The 19,829-nt window shown below is 41.0% G+C and overlaps 2 protein-coding genes across 3 annotated transcripts; both read left to right on the forward strand.

The window, feature by feature from the left end:
• The first annotated feature begins 2,676 nt into the window (after positions 1-2,676).
• TMEM175 (transmembrane protein 175) lies at positions 2,677-15,718 on the forward strand. 2 transcript variants are annotated; one of them, XM_015849574.2, is made up of 10 exons: positions 2,677-3,069; positions 3,230-3,268; positions 3,956-4,053; positions 6,567-6,618; positions 7,785-7,820; positions 8,619-8,702; positions 9,242-9,406; positions 10,911-10,989; positions 12,838-12,979; positions 13,533-15,718. In XM_015849574.2, exons 1-10 carry the CDS (start codon positions 2,917-2,919, stop codon positions 14,194-14,196), a joined length of 1,512 nt encoding a protein of 503 aa, XP_015705060.1. In that variant the 5' UTR covers positions 2,677-2,916; the 3' UTR covers positions 14,197-15,718. The 2 variants fall into 2 exon arrangements, with proteins under 2 accessions (XP_015705060.1, XP_015705061.1); XM_015849575.2 differs by lacking the exons at positions 2,677-3,069; positions 3,230-3,268 and having other exon boundaries at positions 3,952-4,053; positions 6,551-6,618.
• Positions 15,719-16,632: 914 nt separating this feature from the next.
• On the forward strand, positions 16,633-18,508 carry ATP5ME (ATP synthase membrane subunit e). Its single transcript, XM_015849576.2, has 4 exons — positions 16,633-16,769; positions 16,901-16,955; positions 17,187-17,285; positions 18,378-18,508. Exons 1-4 carry the CDS (start codon positions 16,734-16,736, stop codon positions 18,401-18,403), a joined length of 216 nt encoding a protein of 71 aa, XP_015705062.1. The 5' UTR covers positions 16,633-16,733; the 3' UTR covers positions 18,404-18,508.
• The last annotated feature ends 1,321 nt before the right edge of the window (positions 18,509-19,829 follow it).

The following is a 19,829-nucleotide window of genomic DNA, read 5'->3' on the forward strand; positions in this document are numbered from 1 at the left end:
GAAATGTTCACATTAAGTCTTCTATAATGAATTTATATTATTCTGCATTCTAAAATTCTTATGCTTTACTTTGTGGTTTATATAGTTTCCATTCAACATGTGCCTCTTGGCATGCTTTACAGTGCACAACACTGCATATACTCCAACTCTATCAATGAATACTTAAGGTGGAAAATATGGATGTGCAGAGCATAGTTAACCTTTGTTAACCTTTTTATGGAAAAATCCAAAAGACTGTTCATAAAAGAGAACCAGGGCACAGGAATGAGGTGCCAGGACAGGAAACATGCAGGGGGAGAAGGATGCTGGAAAGCAAAAAAGGAGGAACAAGAAAAGTTGCCTGAATGAGGCTAGAGCAAAGAGACACCCATGCAGCACAGATGCATGGAAGACAGCAGAGGAGAAAGTACACCCTCAAAGGGATCACTAGACCCTGTTTTAGAGCTATGGAGTATGAAACACCCAACGGGCTGTTGTCAGGAAGCAGGGAGAGGTGTCCACTGGGAAGATGGAGCATCTTTTCATAGTTCTCTTGTCTTCATTATTTTTTCAATATCATTATTTTTTCAATATCAGTAATTAAAAAGTTTGAGATTTGGCAATATATTAAGACAAATTTCCTGCAACGAAGCTGCCCTGTTCTGAGGAAAGTTGTGTATTACATTGCAGATGCCACAGCCAAGATTTATTCCTAGTGAATATGTTCTAGAAACATCAACTGCTTCTGTAGGAGTCATTTTATGCTCTTAGACCAAGCATAAAAAAACACTGTTGATGTCACCAAACTCAGAAAGCTGCAATGGAAAATGGAGAGACCTTTTTAAAAATGAAACCACTTTTATAGCTTCACTTTCAGTGTTGCTCTGCAATTCAAGATCTCACAAAGAAATTTCTATTAGAGCCACAGAACTGTCTATCCCAGCTGAAGTCCACACATTGGAGTCTGCTTGTGTTTGACAAATCATTTCAGGATTTCAGCCAAAGGCCTGTCCTATTTTGTCTTACAAACTTATTTTTGCTGCAGTTCTGCTATTTTCTTTCACCACCTGTACTTTACTTAAACCCGCTTGTTAAAAGAAATTCAGTCTTCTGAGATCTCATGGTTGAACCATCCCATGCTACCGAGGACAGGTAGGTTTCTTCAGCGATCCTCAGCAAAATGAAGAACAGACCTAGGGCTATGGTTACAATTAGAGCTTTATTATTACAAAAACTTTGGTGATCAGCATACCTTATTGCTATCCTCAGTTTCTAGCACTTAGCTTACAGTTAACATAGAATTTCTAGTAATTACCATAGCTATCTAATTACATAGAATTCTTAGTTACCTGGACTTTTCAGTCACCTGGACACCTGCAGATCATGTGTCAGATTCTCAGTAATCAACACACAGTACAATAATTACAGGCTACACTAAAAAACATATACCACTCCATCCTCAGAAGTAGAAGATGATAGTGGAGGTGCCCATGGCCACAGAGGGATTACAAGTTTTACTGTCCAGAAAAGCAGTTTCAGCCCAAGCCCTATTTAGAAATGGTGCTGCTTGATTTTACAGGTAAACTTCATACACTCTTATGGCATCCCTACTCTGTGACAACTGTCACCACACCGTGGTGGCCCCAGCACCTAAGTTTTGAATACACTGGTGGGCTTAATCACTCCACCAACCAGAAGCTTGCTTGTCAACATCCTGGTGCTAGAAATGGGGAGATAGAAAGCTGGCCGGGGGTGATACATTACCAGCCTGTTTATGTGTTGTGGCTGCCTGCTAAACTTATTACTGCAGGTCAGAGCCAAGGTGTACCAGTCCCAAATTACATACCTGTCTCAGGAAACTTCAGCAGAACATATGCTATTTTAACAGGCAAATTCACTCACAGTCTTCTCTTCAGACGGCTGCTTGCCTTCCCAAAAAATCTCCAGAGGTAATTCCCTAGACTGCTCTTTGATAAGGCTCATGGCTAGCCTGTTTCTAGTTCCTGACATGAGTCTCCCCATACACATTAGAAACCAGCTGCCCATTCACCAGCTTTGCAGCTTTCTCCTCTGGCCTGAGTGCAGCCAAGTTTCCCAGTTGCTGTTTTGTTTTGATTTTTCCCATTCTTCTTTCCAGGAAGAATGCATTTCACCATCTCAGTGTGATCAGTCGTGGTAGTCTTGAAGGTTAATTTCCACCAGTTATAGAAACACTGCAGCAGAGCCTGAGATGCTGTTGAACAGCTCATAGGTTCTTATATCTATTGCCTAAGATCACATTGTTTTATTTCCATCTCTTATACATAATCATCAATGACTACTAACACACTTGAATGCCAGATTCCAGCACTGCAAGACCTTTCAGCGCTGACATACTTCGAGTGCTACTTAGGCTCTCCAAACCGAGTATCCCAGCCCGGGCAGCACTGCCACCAGTCCTTGCTGACCCCCGGAAAGAGACCATCACTTCGTGTGAGCCTTCAAACCTAAAGTTGCCCACGCATACAGCTGCACTGGGCCGAGCACACCAAGGGACAGCAGCCGCTCCATACACATCTTCCTCCCCAGACCCTTCACCACCTTCATAGCCTTTTTGAATGGTAATATTTTATGCGCTCCTTGTACTGTAGCACCCTAACTATACCCAGCACGTGAGGCAAGGCTGCACCAGGGCGGGGCGGGGCGAGCTGAGCCCAGCCCCCAGGGCCGGGCTGGTCGCCCGGAGAGCTCTGCCGCCTGCTGCTGACAGCGGGCAGGGCCGCAGTCGGAAGCCTCGTTACCCCCCGAGCTCCAGGCGGTGTTTTCATCTTCGCAGCCTCTCTAGCTGGGCTATCAACTCCAGGCCCGCTACACGGCCAGGCCCCCGAGGCCGCCCCCGCCCAGCGGCCGCCGTGTCGGGGGAGGTAGTGGCGGGGCGGGGCGCACCGCACCGGGCCCATGTCGGCTCCGCGGGCCGCCACGCCGGGCCCCGGCGGCGGGGCCAGGAAGACGGAGCTGGAGCTGGAGCTGGAGCTGGGGAGCAGCAAGCAGACGTCGCACCGGCTGCTGGCCTACAGCGACGCGCTGCTCTCCATCATCGCCACCGTGATGGTGAGCGCCGGCCATGAGGGGCCTGCGCGGGGCCCGGGCCCTCTCCGGCGGGCAGAGGTTGGGCGGGCTGGGATACGACCCCTGAGTATTTGCACCCTGCTGAAGTTCATTATGTTTTTATAATGTTCTGGCTTGTACTAATAGAGCTTTGTTATTTCAGATTCTGCCTGTGGCTCACACCAAAATACATCCCGATCAGGTACCTTCTTTGGCATTTTTCACTTGTCTCTTGAGTCTTTGGAAATGCATGTAGCTTCCTAATGCAACACCCCTCTTCCATTCAAGACCTGAACTCCCAAACCGTTAGTATTAAACCTCAAAGAGGAGCTGTATAGCCCGAGGTGAAAAACTTAAATACCAAAGACCTGCATAGTTTACAAAAGTCATTATATAAAGCCTTAATGAGCTGTGTAGAATATGCAGTTATTTTGTATGGAAAAGAATGACCTATCTGACTACAACATCTGTCAGAAGACATCAGCTCTTGTCTGTAATACATCATCAGTTAGAGAAGCCACTTAGCGTATATATATATATAAATTGTTCAATATAAATTGAACATGGGTTTTAAAATCAAGTCAATCATAACTAATCAGAATAAAGATGGGAAAAATAATGGGCTACAGAAAATAAACTGTATCTGGAAGAAGCCAAAGCATTGGGCAGTGTAAATTAGTCATTTGGAAAGACTTGCAGTTCCTTTCATCACAGTATGTTTTTCTGCTCTTAAAAACAGTGGGGCTCGATACTGATCATTTTGTCTAGTTTAATTTAGGAAACTCAGGCATAGACCATGTTCACAGTAAATGTGCTTCATAAGTCTAAGAGTAACATGTTTTTTAAATCTTTCATTTCTATCTGGGTTTAACTTCTTATTTTGTTTCAGAAACTAGGTGAAAGTGTTCAGCAACTTCTTCTAACAAAAATTGCGGTGTACTTGATGACCTTCTTAATAGTCACAGTGGCATGGGAAGCACATGTAAGGTAGGAAGACAGAAAAATGTTTAACTCCATTACAAAGTTAAAGAAAAGTTCTTGTTTAAAAAGACGGGAGATAACATTTTTATGTTGCTGTTACATTTCTGGATTTTATTCTGTTGGGTGGTATAAAAATTTATAGCCAAAGCTGTGAATAAATGTATTTCTCCACAGTGGAAACTGTGATACAAGAAAACAAACAAACAAACAAACAAAAAAACCCCACAAGCATTATGTATCTTTAAATTTAGAATTAGTCTTTATTTCACTTAAGAGTTTCAGTGGAATTAAAATTATGCTGGAAAAAGTGAGAGTTCTTAAGTTGTGAAGTACAGAAACAGAAGAACTCAGTACAGCCAGCTTAAAATTTGCCATTCTCTGTCCATAAGGGGTGCTTCTCACAAAATCAGATGTGATGTTGCTGGTGCAGCATTTTACAGTGCTATGTATGCTACCACCAAACTATATCTCAGTAGTTAAATGAATATGCAGAGATAAATTAATTTATAAGCATTCACTGGGAGCAGGGCAGCAAGCAAGCTTTTTCTCCTCTGCCATGGTGTTCTAAGGGGTTTTAGTCTTACAAGCGAGGTTAGCTGGTCTTGCTTCCAAATCCATTAAAGATAATGTGGATTGTGTTCTAGTGAAGTCACTAAAAATTACCTCTTTGCTTGAGCTGGAGCTCAGCTATTTGTAGGCAGATCTGATTTCCCTCCCCGCCCCAGTAATACTCCCAAATATATTTTTTTCTAAAAGCATATATATATACTGTAATCTTTATTGTACGTCTGGCAGTGCTAACAGGTTAGATGGAGCATTGCCATTGGTCTTCATCTGCTATAGTTCCTTTTGGGTAAAGAGATCAACCTCTAAATGCTTAAGGAAAATGAAATGCATAATTAAGTGTTTTAAGTCAGCTAGAAAGCTGTGAGTGGATAGTATAGTTTTAAAGGACTCACGACCTGAAAAAACATTACCCCTAGCTATAATGTTGCTAAGTTCCTCCCAGTCAAGCTAAAAATCAAGGTAGCTGCATCTTACTCTCTGCTCAACCAAGGTAACTCTGCAGCTTACTGGAATCAGGGCAGTGTTTGTTTGAATTCTTACAGACATAAATGTTGCTGCATTCCTTCCCTTTTGGAAGTGGGTTGATCCCATTCTGGTAGAGATGCAGCCTGTAATTCAATACCTGAAACTGGTAGTTCACATCAGTGCTTTTGTTACATTGTACTTCTTGCCTGCATGAATAATCATTGAAGGATAGCCTTTAAGAAATGTGGTTATTATTTGTGGAGGGTGATGAGTGCAGTTGATTCTTTGTAATGCTTATGTGCATCAGGAACTTTACTAACAAGATGTGTGGCAGTTTGGAAGAAAAGTTTATTTGCCAACAACTGTACTGTATCTTCAGGAGAAATAGTTTTAAGCCTTGATGTTCTACAGGTAATCAGGACCTAACAGCATGATCTTGACTCTGTGAGATTCAGAAAAAATGAGAAAAATATTTTTTCACAATGGCATATATGAGGCTAAGTTCAGAGACTTTGGATGGTCTCTGAAAACTGGATCTTTTCTAGACAACCTGTGCAGTTCTTTTGCTTAGATTCTGTCACAATATAGTTTAGAACCTGAAAAGTGAAAAGTCAACCTGATGACTGTATATTTGTTTGGGGATCTGAGTATCAAATGGGTTTGTTATGGTTCTTGTGCATGAGCAGTACCTGCTGGTGAAAGTCTGTCTTTGTTCAGGCTTCTGAAACATTTGCATGAGCAGTGAGCACAGGCTGTGAGAATCCGGTGATCTTCAGGCCTTTAAATGAGTTGCTAATTACTTGAGAACTAATGATAGCTGATTTTTTGGCTCTCGACCTTGTTCTGGGTGTATCAGATGGGAAAAAGACAGTTATTCTGGAATAATACTGCGGTGGGAGAAAGCAAGCCAAAGGCCTACCTTGCTACATGTGGTCAGTGCCATCTATGAAGTGGCAAGTCCTCCAGAGAATTGTCATTGATTTCTGCATGTGAATCATCCCCAAATCTTTGGTTTTCTTAAAGTGTGACACCCATTTGTAGCCCTATGCCTTCTTAGGATTTTAGTATTTGACTAGATGGATCAGAACTGCTGTCTTTGTTTTTGCAATAGAATTGGCTTGAGATAGCAGTTTGTTTTACTTTGCATTAAAGGTACAAGTGAGGTGGAAGGTTAGAACTAAATTATCAGGTGCAGTGGAAGTGTAGAACTGACACAAACGCACACACACGCCAGGTTGGTACATGTCCTTCAAGCAGAAGTGAATTACTCTGTGATTGAATTTGTCTGTTCATATCTAACTTTTCACATTTTTCTAGCAAGTGACTTCCATGCTTGATTTAATGAGTTTTTGTAGCATTTGAATTGCTTGCATGAGTTCTGGAGCAGGGAAGGTCAGATTTCTCTATATTGCATGTATAAATTGTATGCAGTGTTGCAATGTGGATTTTTTTTTATCTGTTCTGTTCATAGTATCTTGCCTTGCCAGGTTGTTCCAGGTGATAGAGCTTATAGATGATGTCCTTGCTCTTCTAAATCTGGTGAGTATTGCCAGATGTGCTTGGTGATCAACTATCAAGCATGTATCACTTTTTCATTAGCATGAGTCTATGAAACAGAAAGCTTCTAATGGAAATGAACTCTGCTCAAGTTCAACGGCAAGAAAAAAATTTAATTCCTCCTAGGCAAAGCTTGTGATAGAAAGCTAACTTGCTTGTAATTTGCATGTGTTTTTCTGTAAGCTAAAAGAACCTCTGCACTTCAGTTCAACTGGAGGAACTGAAGAGGCACTGAGGCAGAAAGATTTTTGACCCTTGTGGTCAGTATTGCTCATGTATGTCCCCTTTGTAATGTTGTGTTACTTTTGGAAAAATCAGGGCTGTGAGCTTGAGTTTCAGTTGTGATTTCGGCCATTTTTCTGTTGAAATTCACTGTGGAGTGTATTTAATACAGTATTATGTGGTCTTACTGCTGAGATAGCAGTCTCTTAAGCAGTCTTATAAGAATTCCTCACTTATACTGAGAGTGTGTTTGTATGAGCACTTCTGCAATACCTTGGTTACTGTTAAATGTAATAGAAAGCAGCCCTTGGGTACATATCCTTGTTTTATAAAATTGTTTAAAATGTTGTTCTCTTGACAATGCAATCATGGGTCCTTTAATTTTTATCAAAAAATTCTGAATGTAAGTACCTTAAGAACAGTATGGGAAATTTTGTAGGAAGAGTTTCTTAAGGCATGTAACTCTTCACTAATTTACGCTTTAAAGCAATGCCTGCTTTAAGCTTTTGTTGTCGTTTTTTAATTTGACCTAACTACATTTGAGATATTTATGATCAGAGATTAATGGGTTTTGGCCAGGAAGCACCTCTTTAAGATTCCGTATGACACTTTTGGCAGAGAAATTTAGCAAGAAATCTGTTACAAATCACAAACAAATATCAGTAGTACTGGTAAGAAAGCTGTAGTGTTTTCTGAAGTGAGCCTGAACAGTTTGGGATAGGAGACATGAAAGGTGGGTTTGAAACTAACCCACCTATGACTGTAGGCTACAGTCATAGCTCACCAACTTCAGAAATGTTTTGTTCGTGATCCAGCATTTGCATCTGAGCTTCTTTGCATCGTGTACTGTATGTTTTGAATGATGTGATTGTTTGCTTGTAGCTTACCTAGATTTTCAGTTGTTTTTTCTTCTTTTCATTTTTAAGGCTTGTATGATGATCATAACTTTCTTGCCATATACAGTAAGTACCTTTCCAAAATTTGATGTGCATTTAAATTAGAGTGGGTTTTCTTTTCCTGTTTGGAATGACTTTACCAAAGTATTCAGAAAACCAGGATAGTATTACTGTAGTGCAAACCCAGAATCCACTGTAATAGTTGATTTTGTAATTAATTTATTAATCCTTAATTTTTGGAAATTCACAACATTATGTTGTTATCTGCAACTACTGCAGACCAAGCAGAGGATGGATATTGTGCAAGAAAATATATAATCATAAAAAGGCACAGTTTGCCAGGTTTTCTTTAAAAGAGGTGGGTGTATTGAGAGACGTCAAACTTAAATAGTGAGAATGTTGCATTTTGTAAGGAAACTAAAGCTGTGTTTCATACTGCTCTGCAGTTTTTGGTCAGATAACCTAGCAAGAATAATTGCACCTGAACACCATAATTAGCAAAACGAAACAGTTGCTTAAAATGATTGTTGATTTCTATTGTATGTTTAGAACAGATTAAACGATGGGCCATTTATTTGTGGATAAAGCTCTGTTATCATTAATCTACAAAGCATAAAGCTGTGGTCAGTAAAGGGGCCTTTGTCAGCAAGTGTATAAAAGTATACTTTTTCCTTTGCTTTCAAGCTGAAATAATTTCTATAAGGCTGGCACTGTTATCTAACAGTGGCTAAAGACTGCATTTAGTGAGGCTGCACTGAAATGTAATGTGTTACTTATGTTTTTAAGTTTCAATGTCAAATGAAGAACACTTCATTCCTAATTGCTTCCTAACAGCATGTTTGATCTGGTTACTTTGTCTTCTAGTTTTCCTTAATGGCCTCCTTTCCAGGGGTACCCTTTGGAATTTTCCTGTTCAGTGTCTGTGCTGTTGTCATTGGCCTTATACAGGCGAGTTATCCAATTATTTTCTCCTTTAGAGTCTATATTTAATTGGATGGAACTAAAGTTAGGTTTGTTAACTATGGATATAAATTGTGAAGTACCTTTTTTTTGTTTGGTTGTATATTAGTAGTTTTCCACGTTTTGTGGGTTATCATAGGTAGTACCTGTTGATGACATGAATGATTGCATTGCTACTGTCCTGTGCAGCTTCCTTATGCAACAGATCTTTTTATCTCAAAGTCTGGAATTCTTTACTCACTCTTCAAAAGTTTTAAAACTGGTGAAACAGCAATTCACCATTCCTGCTGTGGTTCTCGCTGAGGCAGACATCAATGGCTGCAGGGACTTAGGCTTTCTGCCACTGTTCTAAGTACTTGACCACGGCTCTGGTTTGTTGTGCAGTAGTGACTAGTTGTCTTCAATGTCTTATTGTGAAGAATGTGGTTGAATGTGTTCTGGAATTTGTTGATTTACAGTCTTAAAATGCTGTGTTTGCTTATATTAATTATTTTCAGTAATTTGCGATTATGACATTTTTCTTGCAGGCTGTGATAGTAGCGTATGGATTCTATCACCCACACTTATTGAATCAACAGATTCAGGTGTCTGAAAATCAGAACTTCTATAAACGTCACATCCTAAAGATTATCCTAAGAGGACCGATTTTATGCTTTTTAGCAGCCATCTTTTCTTTTTTCTTTATTCCTTTGGTAAGTTCTCCTAGTTATCAGAGTACATTGATGTAGCAGCTTATATTCGTTGTGTTTATGGTTGTTAAGACCGTGTGTTAAAATAATGATCTGTATGTTAAATACACAGATTTTCTCAGTTGCCAGTTCTGTGGTGATGTAGTTACAGTCTATACTCTGAGCATGCTCAGTTCACAGAAAGCAATCCCTAGACTGAGTTTGTATGGGTTTTGGAGGAGCTTTTTGATACAGTGTTTGCTTTACTCAGCCTAGGTGTTTTTAATGGTTTCCTTAAATTACTTTTTAGAAGCAGATTTTCTAAAATGAAAGTTAGCATCTTTCTTATCATAAATCAGTTATTCAGTGTGAAAGGTTACAGGAAGTGAGCTTCATGTTGCACAAACTGAGTGAATATAATTGTTGTATTTGCAAGGTGTAGGAGCAAATAGAGTAAGCAGATCAAACAGCCTAATCACATCTCAAAACAAATACTTTTGGCTGTGTCTTGCTCTTTAGCCTTTTCCTCTACTGTCTTTATTAAGTGGTGGAGTTACTTCTACATATTTGTAGCTTTTATTTTTCTCAAAACCTCTGCTTGGAACTGGAATCTAGTTTTTAATATATTCAGTTTCCTTTCCTCTGCCTTGTTCTTTAGGGACAGATGGATTTAACTGAGTTTTTAAATACACTGTCATAGTCCTCAGGAGTTGGAGGAGTTGGTTCAGGACTGGTTCAGGTTGGTTCAGTTCAGGAGATGGATACTTATACCATGCTCTTTTTGGAGGGAACTTGTTGAGATGTATTTGAGTTTCAGGGTGTTGGGGTTATTTTTATAATAATGACACTTCACAGAGATGTCTAACATAGGTACAGCCTTCATCGAAGATATAAGGGAACCAGAAGAGATTCAGCCAGTTTCATGAAATCTGTGTAGAGTAGTGGTCAAAGTCTGCAAAGCACTCTGTAATTGGGAGTGTTCTTCACAGGTATTTCTGTGTTCTCACTTAAAAAACCCTTATACTTCTCTGTCACCATCACCCTTCTTTCAGTGCAGCTTTCTGAGCACTATAAAAGTGATTTGACAAAAAGAAAGCAATTGTAGGCTTGGATTTGTTTTTTTTTTTTCTACTTGTGAAGCTGTAGGCATTCCCTGATCTTATTACTACACTGTTATCCAAACACTTCTGCCAGTACAGTGCAGGGGTGCCTAGGAGGTTTAATTGGGAAAAGTAGTATTTCAGGTTAAGTGACAAATGCCAGGTATCATTAGGAACATGTGGTGGTTCTCTAACTTCCTGTTTTAGCTTGGTTTGCTGATGTTATTAAATTAGCTATCAAAAAGTGTTAGTATACAGGATGTGCTTGTTGATTTCAGATGAGTTATTTCCACACCATAAAATCACAGTTTGTTTATTCTCCATGAAATTATAGCTAAGAATTGTGAATAATAGTTTCATATTAAACTTAGGGAGAAATTTATGTTTTGATTAGTACATGTAAACCTCTTCATTTTTCTTTTCCATAGTCTTACTTACTTCTTGGGCTTGTAATTGTTTTTCCACATCTCAGTCGATTCATAACATGGTGTAAAAGCAAGATTGTAGGTGAGTAACAGTATTTATAAGGAGTGTGTTCAGATACTCAGTTTCTAGGTTGTCAAATTGTTATCCGAACAGCATGGAATGATGTAATTTCCATTCTTCCAATCTTAGCCTTAGAATATAGTGATTTGGGGAATGTGGTAATTTTGTTTAGTTGTGTTTGCAGTCTGTCCTCGGCTGCCTGACTGCCTTATGTTTCCTACTATATCTGTATGACGTGTATATTACAGCATTAGTTCTGTAGGTGAAACCTGTCTGGTTTGTTCTGAATATCACACACACAAATGCAGAGCAGTGGCTGCAGGCTTTCTATCCCTTTTCTTTCCTTGTAGGCCAGTATGAGGACAGAAAAATAGAGGAAAAAAGCTCTGTGCCTGCATGACTTTCTTTTCAACAATCCCATGTTCTCTTGCATCCAATAGCGTATTTGAGATTCTGGATTCACAGAATCACCAAGATTAGAAAAAACTTCCAAGGTCATCCAGTCCAACCATCTACCTCCTACCAGTGTTTCCTCAGTAAACAATGCCCTTTAAAATAAGCACATATATAATGGAAACACTGTTAGGATAATTAACTATTTAATATGTTATACCTTATTAATCTAAGTGCTCTGGTCTGAAAGTGTAAATTCATGTATCTTAAGTCAACAAAAAGCATACTGCTTTTCCTCATGGTCTTGCTTAGGTTCTTTCTGCCCCCTTGTGTCAATACTAACAATTGCATAACCGTGTAAGCAGCCAGATAAAGCTCTACTGAAACACCCCTGAGAAAAGACCTTGCCAGAAGGTAGTATCATGCAACCTACTCAGTTTTTTGAAAGTAATATTTCCCCTTTGAAGGCTAAACTGACCACAAGAATACCAACAAGATTCACTTCTTTGGAATCAGAACTGCCTAGTTGAGTTAGCAGAATAACAGCTCTGTCCTTCCGCTGCTCTTGTTTTGTCCTGAACAAGTCCATCTGTTTTTACTGCGAATGGGCACTTACTTTGACTTTACTATGCAGCAACAGTATTTGGCAGGCAGAAAAGCTCTGAAACAGCTGAAGAGCTCAAAGCTAGAGAATAAATGTATACAAATATTACCTTCTGCAACAGGGACACTTCTGTCCACAGTCAGGCCACAGCTGTGTTTTCTCACTGGTGTCTGATGGCTAACATAATTTACTGCTGTAATGATTCATGTGTTTACACTTCCTAAATTCAGTTCCTTCTTCTGGAAGCTGCAGACCTTTTCTTCATTGAATATATACTTGTGAGGTGGTGCAGCTTGGCTAACTGGGCAATCAAAGCCCAGTGAACATACAAAGCCATATCTTTAGGGAAAAGACTGGTTTCATTTTAAAGTAGATGGTTTGATGTCTCCATAATGTCCCCAATTCTGCACTGAGTTTTTTCTTCCAATACAGCATTTATTATTTATTATTATTTATTATTATTAACCTTCTGCTGTTAGGTTATTCTGGGGTATATAGCACAGCATCTGAACTGGGTTTTTTGACCATGAAGGAGAAAAAATTGACTTTTTTGTTCCTGAAGCATTTGTCCTGTTCAGGGAGCGCCACAACTGCAGAAAAATCATAATTCTATGAAAAAAGGTGGAATGGCTGACTTGGGTGGATGACTGACTTTCTACAGAAAGATTTTGTTAGGTGTAGTGAAAGATGGTAAGAGGGAGGAGGGGAAAGACAGTAGGTGGGGAAATCATGGCAGCTTGGTTGTTCTTATGTTGATATATATATATATTATTGTTTTTAATTTACTTTTTAAATTTCCATTAATTACCTTGTTTTGTAACTTCTGATTTTGTCTGTCTTTAGTATAAAAACATGCTTATTTTTTTTTCCAGGTCACAGAGATGAAGAGGAGGCAAGCTATAGCTTAGAAACCTTTAGTTTTTCCCTAAGTGAGCCTTTGAGTAAGGAACGGGTAGAAGCATTCAGTGATGGAGTCTACGCTATTGTAGCAACCTTGCTCATTTTGGATATATGGTAAGGCTTTATGCTGCCTCTCACAATTTGTATTGTTATCTGTAATATCAATTTGTGTCTACAGGTAATATTTGAAGAAATAAAGTTAGCTAAATACTGAAACTCACTCTTAAAGTCTGCACAAATGACCTTAAGTATAATTTGCTGGAAAGTTACAGAACACAAACAAAAGACATTTAAACCTCCTACATTTCAGCACTAGTGATCATCAACCTATGTAATGTAGGCTGGGGACTCTTGAAAAACAAAACTTCCTTTATACTTCATTGTGTTTTCAGATAAAAGACTTGAATCAGGGAAAGCCGTTTAGTCCCTGTGGCAACTTCATTACATTAATCTGAAGGAATGCCAGTTTACTTTCAGATTTCCTTTCAGATCTAATTTATATGCAAAACTTTTATTTGAAATACCCATGTTGAGTTTAAAATTGGAGAACTACAGAATGGATGCCTTTTCTTCTCTATCTGCTCTGAGTAAAACAACATAGAACATTGTTGTTCCAGGTGTGTTTTATGAAGTGTACATGAAAGTAAAGTAAGTTTTCTCTCCACAGTGAAGATAATGTTCCTGATCCAAGAGAAGTTGGGGAGAAATTTCATGGAAGCCTTCTTGAAGCTTTAAGTGAATATGGACCAAACTACCTTGCTTACTTTGGCTCTTTTGTGACGATTGGTCTCCTGTGGTTTGTCCATCACTCACTTTTCCTGTATGTAACAAAAGCTACACGATTAATGGGACTGCTTAATATACTTTCATTGGCTTTCATTGGTGGTCTTCCGCTGGCTTACCAGTTGACCAGTGAATTTGCAGAGAAGTCACACAATGAAATAGAAGCTATTCAGGTCAGCTGTGTGATTACTTTCTTTGCCAGCATATTTCAGTTTGCAATATGGACTACAGCCCTCCTCCATGAAAGGGAAACACTGCATCCTTTTGCTAGATATGGTGGCAAGGAGCATGCCTTCATGTTTGCCAAGCTGGCTCTCTACCCTTGTGTGAGCCTTGGAGCCTTCTTTCTAACATGCCTGTTAAGTGAATTTAGCACGGAAATTTTCCATCTTATGCAGATTGTAATTCCATTTGCTTTTCTTGCTTTGCGCATTTTTGTTAGGATTTCTTTGACTGTCATAAAGTCTGTGATGTCTCTTTCCAGGCGGAAGGTTGTACTGTTAGAAGAAGAGGAGGCATGTTTGTCTCCTACTGAAACGCGCTCATAAATTTCCATGCAGTGCATGTGAAGATAAAGCACTAATTTCAGTTCTTCTAACTCATGTTGTCTTGATGTGTGATCTGTATATTGGTCTACATTAAAGCCTGTGTTGGCCATAACTGGAGCATAGTTTAATTTTAGCTGGTCATGCTTAAAACCCTTTCTGCAAAACTAGTAACTTGGGGATGGAGGGGGGGAATGGAGGAAAGAGTAAGTGTCGAAAACAAAAAGCATGTTCCCCTACCTTGAAAATTAAACCTTTTGGGAAAACAATGCTGCTTGAAGTGTAACTGCAGTGATAATCATTTAAGGCATACACAGATACCCAGTGAAATGCCCCATCTCTGGCGTGCAGTAGTCAATATGGAAACCAAACATGGGTATAGAAGCTGGTTATGCTGCTATAAAATGGGAAGCAAGGCTTGGCAGATGTGATGGACACCTTGTTTTCTGGATAGTGTATTATAGGACATTTGTGTATACAGATTGCTGGTCTCTGCTCTCACTTCTTTTTTTCTAAAGTCAACAGCATCTCTTCTCAATAGCCAGTGATCATTTTCAAAGATGCTCTTGATCAGTTTTGAACATCTGTTGAGAGTGAATTGTATATGCATTCCTCCAGGCTGCTTGAGCGAAAAATCAGTTACATTCTTTTTAAAACTGATGTATTTTAAAAATATGAGGATTCATGGCTACACATGCCGGGTTTGAAGGAGCTTTGATGTCTCCTAAGGAAGAAGTTTGAAGAGCTGTGGGACTAAGTAAACTTGTCTTCAGATTTCAAGCAGCTGAACATCTGAAATGCTTGGATTTCTCAGGCTTTCAGTGTCTGTTCTTATGTCGTAGGAAGGAATCGCCTTTTGTTCATGTGAAAACATGCTACTGTATTCTGATAGAATGTGAGACTTTCTTGACATGTGTAAGACTTCTCCACTGGAAAAGGGAGCTGAGCTGGTCTCTCACAAGAGGCTAGATAAGCAATAGTGAAACACATTAAAGAACTAACTGATAGAAGTTCTAGTCCACTGGACATTGGTATTTTTAAAGTTTATGTGCTGATGCTCAGACTTTCATCTGTGAATGGATAGCTGTTCAGGGAGGAGCGGGCAAATTCATCTAGGCTCTGGCTACCCTCTGGAAGGCTTTATGTTGCTTTTTGGTATAGGCATTAGTTTGTACTTTGAACTTAGTGCCTTAATGCCTTGTTTAAAAGCATTTGGGGGATTTTGGTGTTCCTCTTAAAGAGGAACAACAAAAACAATAATAGAAAAATAACACAACAAAGTGCTGCAGTAAATAGTGCTTGGAATAATTATAGTGAAAACAGATACTTATGTTCAATTGAGATCACTCTGAAAGCATTTTTGTTTTTTGTTTGAAGCACCTTGGTATTACATGCTTACTGTAAGATATACCTTCAGATATGCAGGAGTTTTGTACCTGGTTGAAGCTAAATGACTTGCAGTAGGATTCTGTGTTATGTATTGCTGTTTTTTTCTGCTAACTAATAAAAGCACTTTGGTTCTATATGGCTTTGTTTCTATGGTTCAGTTGGCACATAAGCAGTGAATATGTGTGTTGATAATAAATTTCAATCACTGAAAGAAATAGTCAAGCTTCCAAACCTTTATTTCTGCTCTGTAGGTGACATTTGAATCAAATCTGATTTCTGCCTAACATCCAACCTAAATCCCCTTTCTTTTAGTTCAAAACTATTCCTCTTTGTCATATAAATATTAGACCATGTAGAATGCCTTTAGGCTTATGACAAGTACTAGAATGTCACAGTGATGTCTTCCTGGAGCCTTCTCCAGGCTGAGAGAGGCTGTCTGGCTTCATAGGAGCGATGCTCCAGCCCTCTGAGCACTTTGTACCTCCTCTGGACCTGCTCCAACAGCTCCCACACCCTCGTGCTGGGGGCCTCAGGCCTGCACACAGTGCTGTGGATGCAGACTCACGAGGAGAGGGAGGACAATCTTGTAACCTATGCAACTGGAGGATGCTTTGCCCCTTTTGTTGTATCACCTGTGCATTCTTGCAGTTACTCACTTCTGAAAAGCTGAACTTGTCATCCAGAATTCAGGAATAAACTCATTAAATCCAAGTGGTGTTAGTGGGTAGACATTATTTACTACATCAGACGCACGAGGGGTTACTTCCACACTAACCGTGCATACCCTGAACAAAAGACCTGAAGGTTACATATGTTACTCATGTCACATACGCAAAAAGTTGCCCTCTATTCCCTCCAAAACCATTAGCAAAGGGTCCCGCTTCCTTGCACACGCTGAATCTGCGCGGGGGTCTCAGAACCCTCGTAGATGAAGGAAGCAGTCTCTCTTCAGGCCAGCAGCCTGCCCTCCTCCAGCTCCTTCCCATGCTGGCAGTCTCACAGCGATAAAGCACAACACCCCCGCTGACCCGGCGCTGAGGGGCGGGCGGGAGGCGGGCACAGGACCGGCCTTCCCTCGGCCTTCCTTCCGCCTCCTTCCGCCGCTTCCTTCCGCCGCAGCCCCGCACTCTGCCGCCAGTTCCGCCGCCAAGATGATCCCTCCGGTGCAGGTCTCGCCCCTCATCAAGGTGAGGCCGAGGCGGCCCCTGCCGCCATCCCGCTCCGCTCCGCACCTCAGCGGGGCCGGGCAGGGCCGGGCCGGGTATGGCGGCAGCGGCGGCTGAGCGCAGGGCGCGCCCTTGTCTCTTGCTTCCCGCAGTTCACCCGGTACTCGGCGCTGCTGATGGGGATGATCTACGGCAAGAAGCGATACGGTGAGTGCGGCAGCCCTTGGCCCCGCGGCCCGCTCCACCCCGCCCTCCCCAAGGGCACCTTGAGGCGGCCGCCATTTCCCTCCCGCCCCGGGGGGTGCAGGCCTCCCGTGAGCGGCTCTGCCGCCCATCCCGTCTTGTTTTGTGTTTCCTTTCTGTTTGTGAGTGAGATGGAGACGCAGAGCTGCCCCTACCCTCAGAAACGGTGTTTTTAATCGTATGTGTTAATGACAGACTACCTAAAGCCTATTGCTGAGGAGGAGAGGAGGATAGAGGCGGCGGAGAAGAAGAAGCGCGAGGAGCTCGAACGGATTGCAAAGGAACTGGCAGAAGGTGGGCTCGTGGGTTGGATTGCTCACCTTCCTGGGGACATGAGGGGCAGCTGATGTCCAAAGGCAGAGGCCCTGGACCACTGCTTCTGTCTGCAGCTCACTTGGCAATGCCACTGGTGTCACTGGTGTGGCTGTAGAGGTCAACTTCACTTGTGGTGTCTCTCGTGTCAGGGCTGTTGAAGGTGGTTTGCTGGGGTCAGGACTGCTGCTGTTCTCATGCCCACCATGCAGCACTGCTGCAGCAGCATGCTTTCTTTTATCCTTAGGGTTATTTCTTTAGTCCCCCGTGCCTTTTGAATATGTACAGACTAGTGTGCTGTGAGTTAAATGGACTTTCAGGAAGGAAGAGAACTGGCTAATAACCCGCTCTGGTTTTGGTGTAGCTTCACAATGGGAAATACTGACATTTGTACTGTCTTGAAAAAAGGCTAACATTGAACAAAACCCAGTGAGAAAACAAACTTGATTGAATTCCATATACACACAATCAAATATTCAAGTTGTTGAATTGTTTTCTTTACTGGAGATAAAGCTCTTTTGTGTCTTGAATATGTAGCTTTCATTGAACTTTATACATATACTTTTATTTAGCTGAAGAATTCAGCATTTTGGGGGATAGAGGCTGGGCTGCAGGATTGGTAGTTCATTTAGAAGTGGAGTTCTGTGATTATTTCTTTAGGACGTTTATTTAAGTATTGGGTTGGCTGTCAGTTTCCCAGCAGTGGCATGGTACAGTTCTCCAGTAAGAAAAGCAGTTCTTAGAACTTGAATCGGTGCAATGCAGCAGTTGAAGATTGTTCTTCCAAGATGGATAAATGGCAGCATCTGTGCTGATGACTTTCAGGGCGTATCTGAATTGCCATTTCAGAAGGTTTTCACTTAACCAATGAGCAAAGCAAAAAAACTTGCCTTTACCCTACAGCAATGAAATACACTTCAGCTGAGTTAGCAGAAGCAGAAATAACAAAAAACAGCTGGAAAGAAATGGCATATTTAAAGCTAATCTTTGATCCCACAAATGTTTTGCATGTTTTAGTAATGCATGGGAGTTATGAGTAGGCCTAACTATATATTTGTTTTTCTTCCCTTCTAGCATCTGAAGATTCCATTTTGAAATGAACAGAGGATTGGATCTCAATTTTAGATACATGGCTAGGCTCTGAATGGTGTAGTGGTTGATGGTCTCTGCATGTTACACTATCAATAAAGTACTTAACAACACTTCATTTGGTATTTTTGACTAAATTGCACAGAGCAGCATCAGAAATATTTACACAGTGTCAAAAGTTGCAGTGCTCAGAAGCTGACCATCGCAGCTGCTGCTGAAACATCTCAGGCGACAAGTTTAAAAGCTATTTGCCTTTAAACACTAGTTCAGTAGCATCTCTTCCTTTGAAAGCTGAGTGGAGGTAGAACGGTTCCTGTCCTGCCTTACTGAAAGGAGAATAATATTTCCCAGCTTTAGGTCAAGTCAGAACTTAGCCTGCTTGGGGAAGAGCAATAAGCACATCTTCCAGATCCATGTGAAGTGGCTGAAGACCCCACTTTCCTAGGCAGCTTTCTATCTCTGTCCTTCATCTCCTTTCTAAGAACCACCCCTGCACCCCTCCCACTTCTAGTCTCACAGGTGTGTTAAATTTCATCTGCTTCAAGAACAACTATGAACTGTACACATTAGCTCCCTCTGCAAGATCCTTATAAACAAGACTCCTCTCCTGGTCTGCCAGTGTTGACAGCTGATTCAAAAGTTAAAACCCATCTTGTGCTGCTGAGTGGGTATCATGCCAGGTTTCGGTCTTGTCTAACTGGCCAGTATCTTGAGGGGGAGGCAAAGTATAAGTGTTGTTTTTGAGAGCGTAACAAGATGTAGAGACATCTGTTAAGGCATACTGATCAGAAAGGGCAGCTGTTCCAGCATCCTGGCAAAAAAGTGATGCAGGTAAATGCAACCATTTTGAGGAAAAAAACAAAAAACAAAAACAAACAAAAAAAAACCCCACAAAAAATGGTTGCATGACCCTGTGTGATTCAAGAGTCAGTGTTTCAAACACTCAACATGTACTGGGTACTGGGAGTGTAAGATGAAGGGATGGGCAAGGAGATCCACACCTTCTATGCCTGTAATGGAAGGTTTTCTTCCCCCCTCTTGATCCTCCCTGGCCATTGCAGCTAATAGGAGCATTCATAAATTCAGCTGAGTGTGATGGGGAACATGAAGACTCAAAATATCTGCTGGCTTGAGAACCAGGAGCATCTGTAAGAAGCATAGCTGGGACCTTGAAGTGCAGCTGTGCTCCTGTGAACTTGGCATGGCAGAGATGGCCTTGCTAAGAGCAAAACCACAGAACTCCAATGACAAACTTACTGTCAGAAAGGTGGAACACAGTCTGAGCATGTAGGAATTGGCAACAGCTGTACAAGTACTGAAGCTGGACAAATATTAAAAGCACAGGGGCAGGCAGTGCTGATGTGCACATGCAGTCCAACAAAGAGGCTTTGGATAGCAGAGCTGCATGTGCTCTGCATGGGGCACCACAGGTGGGTT

Source organism: Coturnix japonica, chromosome Z (genome assembly GCF_001577835.2).
Source record: "Coturnix japonica isolate 7356 chromosome Z, Coturnix japonica 2.1, whole genome shotgun sequence".
NCBI lineage: Eukaryota > Metazoa > Chordata > Aves > Galliformes > Phasianidae > Coturnix > Coturnix japonica.

Bases quoted from the DNA above. Each gene is read 5' to 3' on its own strand.
- ATP5ME (XM_015849576.2), top strand. From the start codon at position 16,734: ATGATCCCTCCGGTGCAGGTCTCGCCCCTCATCAAG. The intron at 16,770-16,900 runs GTGAGGCCGAGG...TGCTTCCCGCAG, and splicing joins AGGTCTCGCCCCTCATCAAG to TTCACCCGGTACTCGGCGCT. The intron at 17,286-18,377 runs GTGGGCTCGTGG...CTTCCCTTCTAG, and splicing joins TGCAAAGGAACTGGCAGAAG to CATCTGAAGATTCCATTTTG.
- TMEM175 (XM_015849574.2), top strand. From the start codon at position 2,917: ATGTCGGCTCCGCGGGCCGCCACGCCGGGCCCCGGCGGCGGGGCCAGG. The intron at 8,703-9,241 runs GCGAGTTATCCA...TTTTTCTTGCAG, and splicing joins TTGTCATTGGCCTTATACAG to GCTGTGATAGTAGCGTATGG. The intron at 12,980-13,532 runs GTAAGGCTTTAT...TTCTCTCCACAG, and splicing joins TTGCTCATTTTGGATATATG to TGAAGATAATGTTCCTGATC.